The 22,200-nt window shown below is 41.4% G+C and overlaps 2 protein-coding genes across 5 annotated transcripts; one reads left to right on the forward strand and one right to left on the reverse strand.

Annotated features, from left to right (window-relative positions):
- Positions 1–492: 492 nt before the first annotated feature.
- On the forward strand, positions 493–14,548 carry capn3b (calpain 3b). Of its 2 annotated transcripts, XM_044049758.1 has the most exons (23): positions 493–1,003; positions 4,416–4,485; positions 4,834–4,952; positions 5,125–5,258; positions 5,746–5,914; positions 6,406–6,489; positions 6,600–6,691; positions 6,837–6,914; positions 7,696–7,856; positions 7,958–8,127; positions 8,224–8,235; positions 8,562–8,770; positions 8,905–8,941; positions 9,292–9,315; positions 9,548–9,634; positions 10,073–10,147; positions 10,233–10,290; positions 10,362–10,429; positions 10,549–10,617; positions 10,710–10,788; positions 11,324–11,440; positions 11,556–11,614; positions 11,966–14,548. In XM_044049758.1, exons 1-23 carry the CDS (start codon positions 686–688, stop codon positions 11,990–11,992), a joined length of 2,316 nt encoding a protein of 771 aa, XP_043905693.1. In that variant the 5' UTR covers positions 493–685; the 3' UTR covers positions 11,993–14,548. The 2 variants fall into 2 exon arrangements, with proteins under 2 accessions (XP_043905693.1, XP_043905694.1); XM_044049759.1 differs by lacking the exon at positions 9,292–9,315.
- On the reverse strand, positions 12,232–22,092 carry znf106b (zinc finger protein 106b). 3 transcript variants are annotated; one of them, XM_044049756.1, is made up of 21 exons: positions 22,029–22,092; positions 21,646–21,766; positions 21,473–21,534; positions 20,909–21,100; positions 19,659–20,813; positions 19,227–19,572; positions 19,077–19,131; positions 18,813–18,967; positions 18,485–18,545; positions 17,656–18,394; positions 17,506–17,552; positions 17,283–17,416; positions 16,934–17,068; positions 16,232–16,348; positions 15,835–16,026; positions 15,558–15,620; positions 14,815–14,934; positions 14,105–14,176; positions 13,950–14,021; positions 13,700–13,846; positions 12,232–13,177 (listed from the first exon to the last, which is right to left on the reverse strand). In XM_044049756.1, exons 2-21 carry the CDS (start codon positions 21,682–21,684, stop codon positions 13,118–13,120), a joined length of 3,963 nt encoding a protein of 1,320 aa, XP_043905691.1. In that variant the 5' UTR covers positions 21,685–21,766; positions 22,029–22,092; the 3' UTR covers positions 12,232–13,117. The 3 variants fall into 3 exon arrangements, with proteins under 3 accessions (XP_043905691.1, XP_043905692.1, XP_043905690.1); XM_044049757.1 differs by having other exon boundaries at positions 17,656–18,391; positions 21,992–22,086; XM_044049755.1 differs by having other exon boundaries at positions 21,992–22,086.
- Positions 22,093–22,200: the final 108 nt, after the last annotated feature.

A 22,200-nucleotide genomic window follows, 5' to 3' on the forward strand; every position in this document is an offset into this window, starting at 1 on the left:
GACTGATTTAAGTTGTATTAACATTTGACTCTGGATAATATAATACATGACTGTCAGATTTGTTGAATAATGTTAAGCAATATCTCAAAAGCTTTATTTTCTATGGCTTAAAGTGTGATAAAAAAAAATTGTTTTCTGATTCCATTTGTTGTTAATGTAATGTTGTAGTCCATGTGCACGTACGATACTGAAATGTTCCTTTCTTGGCAAAGTCTCACTTTTAAAAGAAACTTTAGCCTCAGTTTAACTTCCTAATAAAATAAGGAATTAAACATTTAAATCCATGTTTGGTTCATGATCATTCTAACCACTTGTTGACGTCTTGTGACCTCCATAAATGTACTTTTCATGATTTGGTGATAGCAAAATGCATTCATGGTATAGATTTCAGTCAACACCCCTGACGGTCAGGGTCTCTCTCTGAGAAGCCTCCTCCCCTCCTTGAAAGAGACCTATATTTAGGTCCAGGGACCCAACAGTGACTGTGGGAGTGTTTGTGTGAGAAGCTGCATGTTGGGTGGTTAAAAGGAACTAAAAGTGATCACCAGAGTCAGGGAGGAGGGCACAGGAAGTTTCTTTGGGCTGTTTTGCAAGTTCATTCTCTGTTTCTACAACTAAGGAAGGACTTTACTTCATGACCTGCTCTCTGAAATAGAAATGCCAGTCTAAGGTAAACACTCACAAGATGGGGGACAGAAAATATGACAAGAAAGAGCCAGTTGTGGAAGAGACAAAGGTGAAAGTGCTTCTTGAAAGTGAAGCGTCATTCGAGCCTGATGAAAAAGCTGATTATGCTCCTGCTGGTGCGAACTCAATCTACTCTGCGATTCTGAGCAGAAATGAGGCCGTCAAAGATGCCAAGCGCCTGAAGACATTTCTGGAGCTGCGAGACAAATATGTGAAGAAGAAGGTTCTGTTTGAGGACCCCCTGTTCCCTGCAAATGAATCCTCACTCTTCTATAGTCACAGACCTGCCATGAAGTTTGAGTGGAAGCGCCCCTCGGTGAGTGCCAGTCTTTCATCATTATCACATCCATTAGTGTAGGCCCAAGATAAACTCAACATGTTTGCAAAAGCTCTCCTCTAAAATCTGTATATGTCTCATCACTTACTCCACCGCACACAGATTGGATGTCACGTTGATTGGGCTGAATGGTTGCGGGTGCATTCTTCGAGGTTATCACCTTCTACAGTCACAAACAGCTGATCGAGGAACATTCTCTGCCATGAGTGGGCAGCATAGTGTCTGAGCAGTGTTGGTCTCAGGTTTTCACATGTTCTTGAAACACAAATCTTTGATTGGCGTTCGGTTTATTGTAAACAGCAAATGGGTCTGATCTGCAGCCATTAGACATTAGGTCTGGCATGAAGAGAGTATGTGACATGCTATATGTCCCTTGACTCACAGTACTGTACTTCATGGCAGCAAACTGACACAAATGTAAACACTGATAGACTAACGCTTAGGGGGTGACATTTAACCACACTTTGGTTGCAGGGGGTTTTGGTGCCAATCCCAGCTGACATAGGGCAAAAGGCAGGGTACACCCTGGACAGGTCACCAGTCCATCACAGTCAAACAACCGTCCACTCACACCTACAGTCAGTTTGAAAAGTGTCAAATTTGCCTTATCCCCAAATATGCCTGAGGAAACCGGAGAAAACCCACAAACACAGGGGAGAACATGCAAACTCCAACTACACCAACCGTGTGCCCCAGTATGAACAATGTGTGATAGTGTATATGGCTATATAAAGAAAAGACCATTTAACCATTTATGTTCCACATTAAGATTCTTGGGAATAAAATTAAATCAATACATGGCATAACAACACCTTCTGTAATATCACTTGTATCATTATGTGTTTTTTATATTACTATTGAACACACAAACATAACCTACGACAATTATTTAAAAATATTGTTATTTTAATTACTCTGCACTTCATTTGAAAACAACCATGTTATATTAAAAAAATCCTGTACAACATTAAGTGCACAAAGAGGCAGATAACAAATTTATGTGTCTGATAACTATAAACTGTCAGCTTAGCCTGTCTTAGGTTAGCTTAGCACCAAGGCTAGTAGAGGACACAGCCAACCTGAATAAACAAACTATATTGTTTAGTGTGTTTATTTGTGAGATTTAGACATGCTAGTGGTATATTTTTATACCCAGGAGAGAGTTAAGCTAGCGCTTTCACTCCCATTTCCAGTTTTTTTATATGCTAAACTAAGCTCCTATAGCTTCACACTTTATAAGTTATAATTTCTCAGCAACAAAGCAAATAACTATGTATAGTAGGACTGTACATTTTAAGTCTGAGTAGGATTAAATGGAAATATTGAATGCAGAGAGATTACTGGAGTTAAAGTAGTTGGATTAATCAGTTTAATTTGGTCCTTATTGAGATTTATTGTCTCCATCCATTTGCTTGTTGACCATTCGCTCACACAGGAAAAAGTCAAGATTGCTTACTTGCAAATGAATGAGATCAAAACAATATTTAATTTCAAATTGCTGCCTTGTTGAAATCCAGTGAAATATGAAACTGTAATTGCTGCCTTAATGGCTGACGAAATTGCCTCTAAAAACATTGACATGAGATCATTGATACATGAGTCACACTGAGGGGTCAGCAGAGGTGTCCACTCTAAATTTGGAACATGAGGCTGCATTTCTACAGCTGTAGTTATGGTCAGTTGTGTCATTACAGGACTTAAGTTTCTGCCAAAGTATCATGTGAATAAACTCTGAATAAGAGCTAATTAATAATATTTTTAATGTTATTAATCTTCTGGGAACATTTGGGATATTACATCATTTTTTGAGTTTATAGTTTGGCCCAATGGATCTCAAAAGATTTCAATATACTTCTTGTGTTAACTAATAATTTATAAGAAAAATAAAAAAATAAGGAGGAAACATCAGAGAAAAGCCAGCCAGTTACACATGTACATAACAGAAATATAATTTTCCTTTGTCATTCCAAATCCCGAGGTTAGAAATCATTTTTACAAAACCCATTTAATCCCATGACATGAAATTGCTCCCATGACCTATATACATTGCTTTAAAAGAGAGCTCCAGCATAAATATATCCCTGATGACAGCTGCCTCATTTGGCAGAAGATTCAAGATTCCCACTGAAGCTGTCAACCTTGCTGCCCTGACAGTGCCATGTAGTTATGAGGTGAGGGCTTTGCTGTGCTCAGTGCAGCATTAGCACTTGTCCAGAGGACTAAAGAGTCATGACCCGCTGACCTCTAACAGCTGACTTCTCACAAATATGCAGTGAAAGTCAGAGGGCGACCCGCGGTCCAACGTCCAGCACACCCTGGGAAATCTCTCCAACTAGTTTTCAGTTTCAGGGTCAAGTCCATATGTCATAAATCATGTCAAGCAGAGTTTAAATGCTGACTACTACAGAAAACAATAAATATCATTTTTGTGACCATTAGTTTAAAATGGCAAACTGATGTACAAGAACTATTAACAACAAAACATTTACCTACTCTAATTTTATAAATTATTTTTTTCTGATCAGAAAAAAACAACTGAGTTTTCAGTATACAATATACAATATTATCGCTTATCTGGATTAAAAGCCTTTACAGTAAGTTAAGACCGAGGAGGTCACAGTGGACTACAGGAGGTCCAGGAAGACTGAACACGCTCCCCTCAGCATACATGGAGAGGAGGTGGAGCGTGTAAACAGCATAAAGTTCCTGGGCATCCACATTTCCTCTGACCTCTCCTGAAGTGTGAATACTTCACATTTGGTGAAGAAGGCCCAACAACGGCTCTTCCCAGCTGCTCATAAACTTTTACATAGCTACTTTAGAGAGCATCCTGTGTCTCAGCGTGACAGTGTGGTACGGCAGCTGCACAGCACGGGACAAGAAGAACTTAGCTCGGGTGGTGAGGACAGCACAGGGGATTGTGCTGTGAACATACTTGCAGTTTTATATTTTGTTGTGTCTTATTTAAGTGTTTAAGACTTTCGTTATTTTTGTTATTTTATTGTGTGCCTTTAAGCTGGGAGTCACTGCAAAATTTCGTTATGTCCTCGTAATGACAATAAAAATTCTTGATTCTTGATTAATCGTGGTGAATTTCTATTATCATGTTAATCGTGAATGACTAAGGCCTTAATCATAAGTCTGATTGTTATCGTCCATGAAATTGAAAAGGGTAGAGAATAGAAAAGGTGCTTCAGATGTGTCCTACTATTGACCTCATCAGTCTTTTAGTCCGTTAGTAGTCCATGTTAGTCTTGTGGCACAATCAAATAAATATACCTCATCTGTCATTTCATCTTGCCCAGTCTTTCATGATGAGAGAAATAGAATAAAAACATGTTGCAAAATATGTTCAGAAACATCTCTTGATTGTGGTTTTTCTTTACGACAGGAAATTTGTCAAAGCCCTCACTTCATCATAGATGGAGCCAACAGGACTGACATCTGTCAAGGAGAATTGGGTAATTTTGGACTTTGAGTTGTAAAGTAACTTTATTTCCTGCTAGTTTTTCCAGATATTCCAGATTTTCCCAACTTTTTATTTTCATTTTAAATAAATAAATATATAACACTAAAAGAAACAGCTAATAAATATTCAGCTATATGCCAACATCCTGTGTGTTTACAAGCAGAAACAGACCGACAGAGTAGCGAAGTACAGAAAATATAAATGAGAACCCAGGCTAACGCTAAGGCTAAGGCCTGGTATGGAAAGCAGAGGAACAATTGGAATGACCCTGTTCAGTTATTGACACCTGCAGTGATGTGGTTTGCGTTTGTTTCATATCTCGTGATTCTGCTCTTGACAGGTGACTGCTGGCTGCTCGCCGCCATCGCCTGTCTGACGCTGAATGAGAAGCTGCTGTACAGAGTCATTCCAAGAGATCAGAGCTTCACTGAGAACTACGCCGGCATCTTCCACTTCCAGGTTTTCATTCTATATCACATTTTCTACTAAAATTCTACTGTTTTGTTTTGTTTTTTTGCAGTGTCTCAGTTTGTTTTTTAGTATTTACACAGTAGGTTAGACTTGTATTTAGTGACTGTTTGTCTCGTCTCATTACTAACTACCCACTTTCACCTTGTGCCCTGCTTTTCAGTTCTGGCGTTACGGGGAGTGGGTCGATGTGGTTGTGGACGACCGCATTCCCACCTGCAACAACAAGCTGGTGTTCACCAAGTCCTTCAGGAAGAACGAGTTCTGGAGCGCTCTTCTGGAAAAGGCTTACGCAAAGTAAGTCGCACAGAAACATCAGATTGGAGTAATTTGACCAGTTATCTGTGGTTCTCACACTTTAAATAACAGGAGGAAGACTCATCCTCCTCCTCTTCCTCATATATATTCCACACACCGGTATAGTGAAATTAGATTAAGCTGGAGTGAGTGATAAGGTGACTCTTATTATTTAATTTCCTACACACTGTGGTCAAAATTCCAGTATTTATGATTTTCCTCCAAGTACCACCAGTGGAAGCTCGCGTACCACTCGTGGTATACGTACCACAGATTGAGAACCATGGGTGACAATGTAGATGATTTACATGTGAAACCACTGACTTATAACCTCATTACATTACAGTTGGAGGTAAAACCTATGTTAAGACCTTTACCGTTTGCATATTTTTTTCCACATTGCTCCAGAGGCTGTGAAGAATCTATGCCTCAGAAAACAAACATGTCTGTGCACTGAACAGAATGATTTTACCTCTGTCTCTCTCAGGCTGCACGGGTCTTATGAGGCACTGAAAGGGGGGAACACACTGGAGGCCATGGAGGATTTCACAGGTGGCGTTACCGAGTTCTTTGACTTGGCCGAGGCGCCCAAAGATCTCTACAGCATCATGAGGAAGGCGCTCGAGAGAGGCTCGCTGATGGGCTGCTCCATCGACGTGAGTGGTCGAATGAGAGCGTGGAAAAACACGGGAAGACACAGTGGACGTGCTGCAGTGACACGTGTAACATAATCCAACCTGGGAAAGAAAAAGAATATGCATGAGTGTCAAAAAACAAAAAAAAAATCTCATATCAGCACAAATAACACAAATAATAACCATTAATTGATCATTTTACCATGCAATTTTGCCTTTTTCAACAAGAAGGATTAGCTGATTTAGAGTTTGATTCTTTAATGTATCCATACCATATTTGGACAAGATGGATTATCTGTAATATCCAGTCTGTGTTCTGTTAATATACTATATAAATAAAGTATATAATATATAGTTATCTAATAGATAATTTAATAAATTATAACCATTTAAAAATGAAAAACAGTAGTGAATGAGAGCTCAGAGTTTAACCATTTCATAATTTAACAATTTAGTTGCACTTGGTGATAAATTTCCTCTCGACGTGTGTGTATGTATGTTGTACCTCTCAGGTTGTCTCAGCCAGTGAACTGGAGACTCGAACGGCACAGGGGCTGATCAGAGGTCATGCCTACTCCATCATAGCCCTGGAGGAGGTACAGTTAAATGTTGTCTGGCTGTAACTGCAACATTTTTAAAAAATAACATAAAAAATGTATGTAAATAATTTACTTTCCCACTAAAACGAATGACTTGCCATCGTCAGTGTGATGAAGTTGCAAAGGACTCCAGAATCCGCCTGATTCGCCTGCGCAATCCTTGGGGCCGCGTGCTGTGGAAGGGACCGTGGAATGCAAGGTGAGAATTTATTGCCTCGAGTCCTGACAGTGTTGCTGCGGTCCTGGTACATAATGTGTCACTAACGCGTCTCAGGTCGGAAATGAGAAACTGGCGCCGCAGAATGTTGACACGGTTTTATTGGTGTGGTTTTATTTTTCCATAGCTCAGAGGAGTGGTCGACTATTTCCATCGCGGATAAGGAGAACTTAAAAAAACAGACTGTAGAGTCCAGTGAGTTCTGGTAAGTGAAACCGGTGTGACATTTATTTAACATTTCATTTTGGCCCATTTTTAGAATCATTCACAATAATTCACCATGAATTCAGTGCAGTTGGTTGGTATTCTTCTAAAATCAAACACCATCAGCTGTACCTTTTACATTTTTACCTTAAAGGGATACTTGAGTAAAAGTACAAGCATCTTACCAGATACTATATAATGTAATATAATATTACTTAAGTACAGTTAATGTCATATACTTTTAAGACTTTTACTTAAGTATCCAAAGCAATTTTCTGATATAAAATGTGTGAGGTTGGAGCCATGGTAGCTCAGTGGTAGGGTGAGTTGTCTTTCAACTGGAAGGTTATGGGTTCAATTTCTGGCTCTGCTAGTCTATATGTGTCCTTGAGCAAGACACTTAACCCCATGTTGAATGGGTGAAAACTATGCAGTAAACAGCTCATCAAGACTAGAAAATCCAGACCATAATACCAACTCTTCTTCTTCTTCTGATTTTATTTGGTAGTAACGAGTAACAAAGACAGTTAGAGGAAATATAGCGGAGTAAAAGTTGCTAGAAATACAAATCACAACGTAAAGTACAGATACGGGAATTTTGTACTTAAGTACTTTGTTACATTACCACGCTGATTCTAACACATTCATTTAGCCTGATTTACCATCTATAAAGAATAATACACCCTCCGTGGGAAGCAACCCATTCCAAAAAAGATGGTAAAAACCCCTCAGGAAAGGAAAGTTTTTCTCTTACCAGCTTCCTCTTTCGTGTTCCCGTCCAGGATGTCTTTCGACGAGTTCAAGAGGAACTTCACCAAACTAGAGATGTGTAATTTGACCCCCGATGCCCTGCAGGGTGACGAAAGACACAGCTGGACTGTATCGGTCAATGAGGGCCGCTGGGTGAGAGGCAGCTCTGCTGGCGGCTGCAGGAACTTCCCGAGTAAGTCTTCTTTTTTGGAAGCAGACTGGTGGCCAGTCACCGGGGAAGGGATTAAGTCTCATAAAACTCCAGTCAGCAGAATGACATCTTGCATTTTCCAGGCACGTTTTGGACAAACCCCCAGTACCGGATGCAACTTTATGAGGAGGATGATGAACCAGAGGATGGAAAGGTGGGCTGCACTGTTGTTGTGGCTCTGATGCAGAAAGGCCGACGGAAGCAACGCTTCCAAGGAGCTAAATTCCTCACCATCGGGTTTTCTATCTACGAGGTACAAGAACTTTAACATCCCACGTTTCCTCCTGGTATCTTTCCATAAATCTGCATCGACTGGATTTAAACTATCATGTCCTGTGTGTCTCTGCAGGTACCAGAGGAGGTATGACCATCTCGGTGAAGGACATTACTTTCCATTACATTGACCTGTGACTCCAGAGAGTTGTGTGTGCAGTACATGTAGTGACATGAGAAATGTATTATAGTGTTTCAAGACACTTTTTGGGAATAATCGTCAGATTTGAGAAGACAGATTTACCAATTATTTGGCTTTTTGCAAAATATGTAAATGTGAGTGATGAGATAATGTGCTCGTTGATACAACTGAGCATAATATTCAACTAATAGACATAAAGTACTGTAGTGAAAATAGAGAACCAGTGGAACGATCAAATTCTAATTTCTAAATCTCACTATTTCCATCCACAGATGCAAGGGGAAGATCAACATCTAGAGAAGGATTTCTTCTTGTACACAGCCTCCGTAGCTAAATGCAAAACCTACATTAATCTACGAGAGGTGACCGAACGTTTCTGTTTGCCTCCTGGGGAGTACGCCGTCATCCCCACGACCTTTGAGCCCCATGAAGAGGGCGAATACATCCTCAGGGTTTTCTCTGAGAAGAAGAGCACTTCCGAGTAAGGAGCTCTGGGGGTGGGGCCGGCGAGCGTCTGTGGTGGTGACGCTGCCGATGACGTTATTATGGGGGATTTTTGACAGTGAAACCATCATCACGTCATAGGAATCCTAATGTGTCTGTTTCTCATCACAGGGAAACGGAGAACACCATCGAGACTGGCAAAACGCAGGTTTGCAAGTTGATTAATGAAGTAGCAGGGACAAAGTGGGTTTATTTGAATAATTTGGACCAATACTGCAGTGGTGAAATTTACCTACCCACCTACCTATTTACCCACCTTCCTTCCTTGTATCCACTGTGACTACGATCTGCTTTCACGTTGCAATATCACTTGACTGTAAATCCAAGTTTGGAATTCGATAATTCCAAACTTTGCTCTTGAAATCTTCTCCTAGTGCACGTATTTCACTCATTTTCTCTCCTCACAAGTATGACTAACAAACTTCAATGTCTGAGTGTTTTTTCCTCCTCTTCGTCTCATTTCATCCTCCCGTCCGTCCTCGTCTTACTGGGAATCAGCAAGACGAGAAAAAGAAAGGAAAGGTAACGCATGCAAGTTGTGCACCATTTGCTGTTAAACTCTGCTCCCCCCCACCCCTTCTTCTGTCTGTCATATGTCAGCTTCGGGCGACATTGGCAGCTGTCGTTAATGCCACCATTGAATATACAGATTGTATATGGTGGAGGATCTATATTAATGTTCTCTTTTCTGTTTTCTTTGTCTTTTAACTCCCTTCTCTCCGCTCAAAAACCACGACCATTACCTACTTGCCAGCCTATTGTGTTTGTGTCAGACAGAGCGCGCGCCAACAAAGAGATTGAGCATGACGACATTCAGGGGGAGAAGAGGAAGAAACCAAAGGTAGTGTTTAACGTGAATGTGTATCGATGGCAACTTTGTGTCAAAGTGAACTTTGACCTTTGGCCTCATCATAATTGCCTTGCGCCGATGACCCCGTAATGCAATCTTGACTAGGTCAAATAACGTTGCTACGAATAATAAAACCAAGTTTGAAGCCAAATGATCTCAAGTGGCTCAGCTGCACCTGTTTTCCCATGAGTGCTCGGTTCAGTTGCACATGTGCTGCTCTCCTGTGGTGCAGTGGGGAAATGCACACATAATTAAATCAAAACATGCAGTGATGGAGCAAAATCAGGCAACAAGGCAGTTAGAAAACACCATTCTCTATGCAGATGATACTGTTTTCTTACTCTCTGCTCTAGAAACCTGTTTTACTTTTAATTCCAGCAACAAGTGTCATGTATCTTCTTTTTCTTCATTTTGTTTCAATGTCCTCAGCATAAACTGCTAGAACCCGAGGAGACCGACGAGGAAAAACATTTCAGGGCCATTTACCAACAGATTTCTGGTGACGTGAGTACCAGTGAGACTGAGGACGATGACGGGTGAACGCTGCGTGTTTAATTTGAGCTGAACACAAAACGTGTTTTCCCACCAGGACATGCAGATCTGTGCCAATGAACTCAAGACCATCATGAAGAACGTGCTCGCCAAACGTGAGTGCGCCGGACAGACGAGCTGTCGTTGACGTAATCAGTCTCAACGTTAAACGCTATTGTCTCCACAGATAGCGAAATAAAGACGGAAGAAGGTTTCAGCCTCGAGACGTGTCGCAGTATGATCGCTTTAATGGACGTATCCTTTCTAAGATGTGGGAAAGTGGCATCAGTAGGTTGTTGGTTTGAATCCCTCCTGTGATCTCCACTAGATCAAAATCTGTACTTTTGGTTTTTCTATGACTGAACTTCTTCCAGACGGATGGGACAGGAAAGCTGAACCTGCAGGAGTTCAAGCACATGTGGAAAAAGATCAAGGAGTGGCAGGTTGAGTGTTTTCAGTCACTTTTACGTTTGTTTATGTTGTTTTTTTTTTATTTTACCTTACTAACTAACTGTCAGTGTCTCTTTGTTTACAGCGGATCTTCAAGCGTTACAAGAAAGACAAAAAAGTCTCCATCAGCAGTTTTGAGATGAGGAACGCCGTTAATGATGCAGGTGAGTGACGTGACGGGAATAACTGTTGACTCTATTTGCACATTTTTATTACTGCATTTTGTGTTTAGTGTTTACAGTGGTGTAAATAGGCCGTGCAAACCAAAGGAACGCTCTACAAAGGTTATATGAAGGTTGTGACAAAGTAACGTTAGGGGAACGTTCTGGTAACCGAATGTGCAACCAAAAACTAACATTGGGATAACTTTAGGAGAACATAGGGAGGAACCTTCAGGGAACATTCCCAGAACGTTCTGAGAACCGGAAAAGCTGGGGAGTCAGCTACAGACTTTTCACAGGAGGCAGATTTTACAATAAAATAATCTGCTCTCTCATCATCCTCCCCTTCCTCACATAAGCTGACTCTATTATTATTTTCTACGAAGAACGGTATTTCGGAGGAAGCTTGCGTGCCACCGTTGGTGCACATACCACAGTTTGAGAACCATGGCAATAGAATTTTCTACAGAATACAATAAAATATCTTAGCTTTCTAATTTTCCACATATATCACACCAACTTTTGTCTCCACATGAAGGCTTTCACCTCAACAAACAGCTCTACGACATCATCGCCATGCGCTACTCGGATGAACAACTCGACATCGACTTCGACAGTTACATCTGCTGCTTTGTGAGGCTCGAGGGCATGTTCAGTGAGTACAAATTCAAATCTTTGCAGGAACACATGCAGCTCAGCCTCAAAGGTTTCTATTTAAAAAAAGAAGAAGAAAAAAAAAGCACACACATGAATGTGGGTTTCTCTCGCAGGAGCTTTCAATGCCTTTGACAAAGACGGAGACGGAATCATCAAACTCAACGTGCTGGAGGTACAGTACATCATATATAGCTAAGATTTGGTGTTATTTTTATATTTTATTGTATGCAAAACCACTTAAATGAATAAGCTTAAAAGAAAAAGTCAGTTATGGTCTGAGGGACCTGTAATAATCCCTAATTTATTCAATGAATACAAAAAAAACTGTATTTAAATAAGAAGATTTGCTGGTTTTTTAGTTTTATCATTATAAACTGGACATTTCAAGACTTGTTCAAACCAAAACAAGCATAAACTGTGACATTTTGTTCTCACGGTCATCTTTAAGCCTGCATTTAAACCTGTAGTTGTTTATTTTAAGACTATTTCACTCATCTGACATATTCTCTTTGTGTCTTTGCAGTGGCTCCAGCTCACCATGTACTCTTAAATCGTTTCCCCCCCACACCCGACTCAGCTGCGGACATTCACGCTCACGTTTACGGCAGCAGTTTTGTTCCCGTCACTTCAGTCTCTCTTTAGTTAAACCGCCAGAGTGAACAGAGTGCACTAAGAGCCTATTAATGTGAACAGATTCCATGTTCCCACCGAGCAAACGATATAAACACTGACATCGTAAAGCTACGAACATCATGTTCGTCAAAGCAGTCAGTGAATCAGAAGAATGACTATTTTTGTCCGTTTATTGCCGTACACACACAGTATGTATTAATAACAAATGAAACCACAAAGTATTACATCATACAAGTTGACAGTGTTCACTCCTTTCTATTGTTGCCTGGAAAGAAATGAGTTTTTGAGCATGTTTAGCAGCAGTTTTGTAAATAATCCTCTCATGATCAAAGTTCTCTCACGTGTAGGAGTGACGATAGACAAGAGTAAATGTGTGTCAGCTGTGGAGTCAGGAAACCTAACAAAATATTGTTGGTGTAGGACAAAAACAAATCAAAAATCAAATCTGTAATAATGAACTGATAAAAAAAATGATGATTTTGTGATATTTACACACACAAACGACACGTTTATACATTTTTAACAGTAAAGCCGCCATTTCTCTGTTCTACTTCTGACTAAATGATCCCTTCCGACACTGTGGAAGACGTCAGAATGAAATACTCGACCGCAAGGGACTTGAAATTCCTGAATGTTTTTGTAAAGACAAAGCACCAACTCCACCAGCATCAATGACCTGTGATAGTTTAGCTCACGCACAAAGCGTGACGATGGAAGTTGAAACACACCCATAAAGCTGAGATCGCAACCTTCATTGATATACATGTAAACAAGATTCATTTTAAAAGGCAAATTATTGCAAAAGCCGTTTCACAAAAAGAGATTCAATCATGCACAGTAAGGCGTCAAATGAAATGCTTGAGCGCGCAGTCGTTTCTTTTGTGTGTGTCCTCCATTGACTTAACAGTCAGTGTTCACAAGGTCAAAGAGATCCACGTGTCCATTCAAGTGGAAATCCTTTTTTTTTTTTAAACAACGTGAAAGACAAAAAAGAGGCTCAAATACTGTAACGGATGACAGTCCCGGCGTCCTCTGCGTCCCCTCAGTCATGACTGAATTCACTGTCTTTCTGCACGTGGCACTGCATGTGGACAGGCAGCTCCTGTGGGAAGGAAGAACATCAAACTTAGCAGAGTTTTCATGCGTTGCTCAATGAAGATCCTCGTGCTTGTAAAGCCCGCCCCACACTATAGAGGATTTTCAAATATGACACGGACGACAATTTTTGTAGCCACTTTTCAACACAGACTTGGACGATCCAGTCCAGACGCAGGACCACACACTTTGTGTTTAATCAAACGATTTTAAGGGAGGATGTTCCAGGGATTAGGGATCTCACAGAAACTCAGACATCAGAATGTAAACAGACATGGAGGCGGACTGTCTGCGTCATCAGTTAATAGCTGCTCTGTGTGTGTGTGTGTGTGTGTGTTTGCGCGCGCAAGTTTTGGTTCAATAGAAAAGAACACAACGTCTGTTAATCCCTCACACTACAGGATAATTTGGCCAGATAATCTGTTCAAAATCAAATCAGCCTAAAATTGGAAGACAACCATGATCGTCGGAAGGGCCAGATCGCTCTAGTGTGGGGGCGGGGCTTGAGAAAAGGCCATTAGTCCGTCACCTGCTGAACTGACTGCTGAGTGCAGAAGAAGGAGTTGCAGTTTCTCCAGCGACACTTGACCGTCTGCAGCTTCTGGTTGGTGTGATCTCCTACAAGATGCTGCACTAGATGCTCCGCCATGCCGAATATTAGAGAGCAGTTATGCCACTGGACAAGAGTTGTTAAAATGTTAGTTAGAACAACAACAAAAAAAGGAACATATTTAAGAAGAGTCATTGTTCTTCAAGTGAGCTCAAAGCTTAGTCCTCACCCAGCAGCGGTGGTTTTTCATCAAGTTTAGCTTGACTGCTTGAATGCTGCCATCATAACAGCCGGTGTAGATCTAGAAATGAGGAATAAAACACAACCATTCAGTCTTTACTCATCAACCTCCGGCAAAAAAGGGTCAAGAATGGACTGACTTACCACACTCTTATGGATGGACATGCACATCACCATGTCACTGTGACCGCCGTACACCTGCAGGCGGTCGTGTGACTAGGAAGAAAGACACAAAGTTATAAAATATCTAGAGTATATAAAAGCACAAAGGATGTTTTTGCATAGTCATGAATAGTTAATATAGAGTTAACTGTTATATTTTAGATTCTTCAGTGGCCATCTTTTGTTTTAAAGACAGCTTTGCACAATTCTGGTTTGTTTAACACCTTTTTGTGTGTGTGTTTACTACATAATCATCACAGTCATGTGTGTTCTTTCTCTTCATTATTAAACTACACTTTAAAAAGTGACAAAAACAACATTGAATGAGAAGGCGTGTCCAAACCTGACTGATTAATGGTTGGTTGCACTGCTTATTATTGAAATATACTGTGTCAAAACTGTGAATAAAATAATAATTTGACTCTTGTTGTTAGTTTATTGGGCTTATTTGTGGCAGTGGTTCTGTGGCAGGGACACAAAGACATTAATCATTGACCACAAAACAGTGTTTTATGCTCCTGAATCTCCAGTAAATATAACTCAGCTCGTCTGTGAGTAAGGTGAGTATTGACCAAAGGTAAAAAAAAAAGGACAGGAGAATTTATTTGGCATATCCATAAGTGTGAATGCCAAAGCCAGTTTGTCAGCTTTTAAAAACCTCGTAGAAAACAGCTCGGAGGACGTGTAAATACCTGTAGCTCATACACTCGCACCAGCTTATCCAGACAAGCTGTGACCATCACTTTCCCCAAGATGGAGATCGCTGTGACGGCATGATTGTGACCCTTGTAGATCCGAATCAACTCGCCCGTCTATGAACAACAAAAATAAAAATATATTAAAAGGCTGACATAAGTGGTGGGCAAAGTTTCTTTTTCCTCATATGTAAACATTAAAATACTTTATATTACCCTACAGTATAAATCAATTACATGTAATGGACAGTTTTTACCAAATATAATTGTTTAAACAATTTTATGACTGAACGGGCTTGGTAATAAATTATTAGTATATCAACATTTGCCTAGTATTCTGATCATCTAACATCTAAAACAGAGCTGAAACAATTAATCGATTACTAAACTATTTTGATAACCGATTCATTGCTTTGAAGCTTTATTCATGGTTAAAACTAGTGAATATTTTAGTTTCTTTGCTCCAGATCACAAATAAATCATTAAAAGTCCATCATTTTGGTTTGTAGATAAAACAAGACATTTCGAGGACATCATCATTTCCAGGTTTGACAAACACTGATCGACATCTTTTTAACGCTTTCTGACATTTTATGGACCAAACGATTACTCGATTAATCTTGAAAATAAACGACACATTGATCGATGACGGAAACTAACCGTTAGTTGCAGCTCTACATCTAAAACAGCGGGCTTCAGATACTCGAGTATCACCGACTGTACACTCATGAAACACTTACATGGATATTGTGAGCATGAACCGATGTGTCACTGGAGCCGCTGAAGACCAGGTCATTCACCACCTGAAGACAAACAAAACCAGTTCAGTTTGTGTGTGCAGGTTTTTTTTCTTTTTTTTCCCCACATTCATGATGAAGAATGTTGCTGCAAATGTTAAAATATTATTTAGGAGGATAAAATTAACCTTTTCTGGTCTGATATGTCATAAATAAAATCACGTCGATAGATAATTCGAGTGAAACAGTCACATGACACTTTGCAGATTCAGTCCCTCACCTTCATACACAGGACAGTTTTGGTGTGACCCTCCAGCGAGCGCAGCAGCAGGCCGTTCTTGGCGTCGCGCACGCTGATGGTGCTGTCGTAGGAGCCGACCAGCAGCACGCGGCGGGCTCCCTCCTGCGCGCTGGCCAGGCAGCTCACGCCCCGAGGGCCGTGGCATTCAAACACGTCCAGCTGTTTCAGAGTCTGACGAGAATAATGTGAGAGGGAAGCAACGATCCTATTAAAGTCTATTACGAAAGTGTACATGAGAATGATTGATCAGAAAAAATAAGAATCTGCACAATGAGAGAGTTCTATTTTTGTCTGAACACCAAAAGAACTTGCGTTATACTTCACCACAATACATCAACCCGTTTAAATTCAATTCAATTGAACCTGTTTAACTCACCTTTGAATCATAGGTGGCGACCGATCCGTTGGCGAGTCCGACGTACAAAGTATTCCAGGCTATGTGCAGACACAACACTCGGTCTTGTAAGGAGATCTTCTCCAGGCACTTATTTGACTAAAGAGTGTGTGTGTGTGTTGAAATGAAAAGATAAAAAAGGAAAACAAAGCATTAAAAACACAGGAAACTAAATCAGAGAGGGTACAAGGCTTACAGACGTGCGTGCATAGTTTTAATGGTTTTGAAATGGTTTATTTTACTGGTTCTATTACTGGTATTTTAATGGACAATAGACTTAGTGGGCTATAATTTGTCAAATACAACCCTCATGGCAGAAACATCGTTTCAGTTGCAAGGTAGGGGTTGTAATCAATTTCTGGCAAGTGAAAAACATGCATTTTACTGTTTTTACAGGTATTTGAATGGGCAACAAAAACTGAGCGGGCTTAAATCAAACAATTCTAACTCATTTTGACTTGATACGATCCAGTCAATACTTTGTTTGGGCTTAAGCGTGTGTACTCACTTATTTTGCAAATGAAAAACTGCCTTTCACTGGTTGTGCTGGCTTTTTACAGGTTTGTTTTAACAGGCAAATGGAAATCAATGGCCTATAATCTGCCAGAATTAAATAACTTTTTGGTTAAAAACCCATCAGAAACCCAGTAAACACAGGAAAATATCTCGGCCAGATGTTTGTACCTTTATGCTGTAACAGCGCACGGTCTCGTCACTGGACCCAGTGTAGAGGCGGGCAGACATGTTCGGGAGCGATGACACCAGCAGGCAGTTGACTTTGTGTGTGTGACCGTCAAACACCGCCTTACACTCCCTGGTCTGGCAACGCAGCAATGAAGAAAATACAGGTTCATTTTCTTTTTTCGAGGTTTCTTAGTTTGAACCAAAATAACGTTTGGTTGGTACGTTTCATGCCTGAAACATTATGTTATTAAAGTGAGTTCAAATGAGGTACACATTTATAAACACATGTAAGTGGACGCGAATGGACTGAGAGTCAACAGCTTTGCGCTTTGAACCACGAGCAACTCACCGCCAGACTGTAGGCCCGTGCCGTGTTGTCTCCTGAACACGTGTACAACATGCCACCGTGGATTTGCAGGGCGTGGACAGGCCCCGTGTGATTCTGGAACACTCCCAACGACGGCTCCTCATCTTTGACGGACTCTGTGACACGAGTGATAAAAACGCTTGACATGTTTCGAACCACCTTCATTGTTGTGTGCCTTTTGAAAGAACGAGAAACATTTCCTCACCCACGGGAGCTTTTTCATCTTTGACCAGCAAATTAAACTGATTTTTACTGAGGGATCAGGAAGAAAAAAAGGTCAGTCATATTTCAAATAAGACACACCTGTGACATTTCAGAGCTCCACATCCCCCCCAAAAAAAAGGGCAGAACTCACCTGTCAACGACGAGTTGCTGAGAAGTCTGTGTGCTCGCAGAACTCAATGTCACACTTGCTGGACTCTGCCGAGACTCTTTGTGAAGAGGAACATCTGAGACAATGTCGGGCAAGTCCTCATCTTCTGATTCATCAAGGTTTATGAACACTTTATCCAACTCCATCATTTTGACAGAGTCATCACTCTCATTACCGTCACCGTCCACTGGCACTGCAGCAGACGCGTTTCGGTCTCCTACAGGAATAGTCTTCCCTGACGCTGACCGTCTTCCTTTAGTTTGATTTTGTTCCGCCTCTTCCTGGGAATCACTTTCAACTGTCCACTCTGCTTCCTGTACATCCCTTGCCGTCTTTACACAGTCCTTTAACCCCTGCCTTGACTCTTGCTCCTGCTGCCCGGCAGATTCAGTATTCACCGATGTCAAGGCAGCAGCGGGAAGCGTGGGAGCAGCAACATGCGGCGGTGGGTCAGAAGGAAATAAGGGCACGGGTCGTTTTAAAGGCACTTGAGGTGCAGCAGCAGCAGCAGCAGTTCTTGAGGAGTCAAAGTGATTGGCCTGTCCAGCTATAGTAGACAAAGTCGTTGTGGCAGGTGATTTCTGTCCAGAAGACATAAGGAAGGCACTAGAGGTAGGACGAGGAGAGAGTCTTGGTTGTAAAGGAGTAGCAGCAGCAGCAGCAGCACCTGGTAATGAGGTGCTGGCTTTCTCCGCTACATGGGATGCTCTGGAGTAACCTTCTAAAAAAAAAAGAAAAAAAGAAGATATTGTTATTATGCATTGCATTGTTGAGGGTGCACAAATTTGTTTGTATGGTTTTTGTACATTACCTTGCATCCCCTGCAGGATCTCAATGCGCTTGGTTCTCAGGCAGTCGACCTCAGCAGTAAACTGAAACAGCAAAAGAAGCAATGAGGGGGGTCAGCCATGTTTATTTATTTATGTATATACATATACAGATACACATATATACATATACATATATATACATATACATATACATATATATATATATATATATATACATACATATATATATATATATATATATATATATATATATATATATATACATACACACACACACATACACACATATATGTTTTATTTTACATGGACATAACTTCTTCATTATAGGTAGTGTGGGCAGTGTGGTACCTGCTGTCTCAACAGCAGCAGTTGTTGGACTTCCGTGTAAGCAGCTTGCAGGGCGCTGCGAGCCTGGACAAGACTTTTGTCCAAATCCTGCAGGGAGTGGCTCAGCTCGTCCTCTCGCAGAGACACAGCGAGCAGCTGGTCCATCTGATCCTGGCCTGTATTTAAGCAATCGGTAAGGATTGGTGGGACAACATTTTCTTCTCAGTCTGTGTTCCATGTGTATAGTGTATTTTAAGTGATTTAATTGCACAAAAATCTGGTTACCTTTCTTTGCTCTTTTCATTTTTACACTTGGCTCTTTGTCAAAAGAGTCATTATTCTGTAAGAAAATGAACAATTTATTTACAACGATAAGAACGTGGCAGGAAACTAAAGTTTGCAACTACATGTAGGAATGAACGATATGCTACTCACGCTGTTGTGTTGCCGCTTTTTGGCACCGCCATTGTCTCCCAAAACTTGATTCGATTCATGTTCCCACTGTGGTTCAACTTTGATAGAGACTGCTGTGACTGTGGGACTGCTCCCGCCACCCTGCTGCGCTGTGCAAGTTTCCTGCATCTGAGGTTCAGACTGTGTCTCCCTGCGGGAGCTGGTACCGGTCGTGTCCTGGGCTGGAGGAGCTAAATTCAAGTGTATGTCTGAAGGAGTGTATGGGATTGAGTCCCAGTGGAAACCTTCAGACAGAGGCAAGTCAGTGTCCTGTGGCTGTGATGTGCCTGCTTGGTCACTTGAAGGTTTGGCCAACTTGATTCCAAACCTGTAAACACACAATGTACAACATAAATACAGACATATAACAAATAAAAGGTACATTTGCTCCACCCCTGCTGGTGTTTTTCTCACCTGGGCCTTCCAATAAATCTGTCCTGCTTCTTTCTTTTTACATCACTGAAAACCCCCGTCCGGCTCTGTCTATTCTTGGCACCTGACGAAGTGAGCAACTTGTTCGGCGTAGGTTTAAGTCCAGCCTTTTTCACTTCCTGACTTTTTCCTGATTTGTGGGCAATTCGAACCTTGCGAGAAACGGAGCTGGCGAGAACCCGCTGGGATTCTCTCTCCCCGTTGTTTGACAGTCCATCAGCAACTACTGATGTCGTCTCACTATGCAGAGTTGTTTCTTGTCCCACATTGAAAGCTGTCTGCTGTGGATTAGCAGAAGCAATGTTGGAAGCAGAGACGCCAGCATGGGCAGCAGGCGCAGGTGTGTCGACCTGTGGAGACTGCACGGATGTAGCCCCAGCACCTGAATGTTGCACTTTCTGTGTTGCAGTCTGTTGTGCGGTGTTATGACTAGCCACTCGAACAGCCGCTTCACTGTTCTGCTTTCGTGCTTCACGTTCTGCTCTGCACGGCTCCCTCACTCCCAGCGCTCTTCTGATTTGCTTCAGCATCGAGGGGACATTGACATGCTTTACGGGAGCTGCACTGGTGGATGTGTCCTCTAGAGCAGGATTAGAAGAACAATGTGAAGCCACGAGTTCTGGCTGAGAAGATGTAGCACACTCATTCTGGCCTTTATCAAAGACTCCATTATGCTGTCTGTAATCACGGTCATATTGGCTGAAGCTACACCATGTCATTTGTTCTGGCGCGTCAGCCAGGGTACTTCCTTGTGTGTTGCACTGTCTCTCCGTTTGTGAGTGCTGCCCACTGCCTGAAAACTGGTTGCAGACAGAAAAGTTGCCATCATGTCTCATCTGGTGAGGAGGCTGAGGGGCGTGCTCTCCCACAAAACCCTGATGCCAAGCTTTACCAGCATGTTCTCCTGAAGAACCAGCCAATCTTCCACTTTGATTGTGCCGAGGTGTTTCTGTTTGGTAAAGGGGTCTTTGCTGAGTGGCCACTTTATTCTCTTTGTTTTGGACAACAGCATAGTTTCCTCCTGTCTGGTGAGTTTCCTGAATCTGTCCATGAGTCCATGCGTTCACTTGTGCAGATTTTCTTTGTCGTTTTTGCGTTTCTGCCAGCCTCCGCTTCAGACAACTCAAATTTGCATTCCTGTGAAGAAAAGAGTTGTGAGTTCACATGCACTCCTTTTAATGCATAGAAAAATCTTTTGGACTTTTTAACCGATGAGCAAAATAAATTCTTACTTGCGTGCCAAAGCTTTGTTTCTCGCCCGGAGGTAGCCGATGGTGCTGTAGGTCAAAGTATCACACAGAGAAATAGGCTTCGACTTCACTTTCCTTAAGTTGGCTATGTGTTCAGCGGTGGAGATGTGCTGGCCGTATTCACATATACTCAAGGTAGAAACCTTACACGCAAAGCATTCATGGAGCTGGTTCCTGTTCATCAACACAAAACCAGAAAATGTTTTTTGTCAGATGAACTGTACATAGGCATCCGGAGAGATACTCACCTTGTTACGGTCATCAGCTTGTCGAAAAACACAAACATTTATCTGGGCTACTTATTCTGAAAAAGAAACCGTGTAATCAAACGTCTCCTAATTTTGTATGACAGTTGTGTGAAGGGGTGAAAGTTATTTGTATGTATTTGTATGTCCCAGCCAAAAAAAGAGCATCAAAAAATGAATGTGTTGGATTCAGACCTGAACTTAGTCTGTATGGTTGATGTGATTCTGTTGACTTGAGGAGATTAATTCATGGTCAGTCCAACAGGTAATCTTTATGATATCTGACAAAAAAGTAACTCACATGCCCAGCACCGTCTCCAGCTCTTGGTGATGTTGCAGACTGTGCATATGCTCCTGGGATTCCTGGAGTTGGGAAAATACAGTATGTGTCAAGATTACAGGTCATTAAAAGGAGGTCTGTTCAAAAACCAAACATTAACCAGTGCTGCTGCTGTGTGCATATTTTTCACTTACATATCTTAAATACCCCTGGCGACACAGAATACAAAACATGTTCCCTTTTGTAAGATAGTTCTTGAACCTTTCCTTTGCAGGGCTTCAATTCCCTGGTGAGGGCTGAACCATCGTCATAGCTCTGAAATAAGAACAGCACAGATATGTAAACACAGCGATTGATCAGCATCAAAGACTGAAGCAAATAGAGTCAACAGTCAAATCTACTCTACATTTAAAAACAGACACACAACGTGGTGGAACTAGCCTGTGCTCACTAACAAGTTAGCTCAACAGTTGCAAATTGACGTTATAGTTAGTCAAACAAGCACAAACGCATTTAAAAGAAACAGTTTAAACTCCTCACAGTATTTAGGGGTGACAGGTGAACAAATTGTAACTACCAGGAGGCAGATTTCTCACGGCGACAGGACAAGTACACAACTACTCATAGAAACGCCATGATTGTTACGCTTTACGTCAAAAGTACGTCCGTGTAAAGCGTTTGACGGCAGCGGGTTTTCACAGATCTGTAAGTCATAGCACAACCGGGGACAACGCCGCTCTGTTCCCGTT

The sequence above is a fragment of the Solea senegalensis genome, linkage group LG17 (genome assembly GCF_019176455.1).
Source record: "Solea senegalensis isolate Sse05_10M linkage group LG17, IFAPA_SoseM_1, whole genome shotgun sequence".
Taxonomy (NCBI): Eukaryota; Metazoa; Chordata; class Actinopteri; order Pleuronectiformes; family Soleidae; genus Solea; species Solea senegalensis.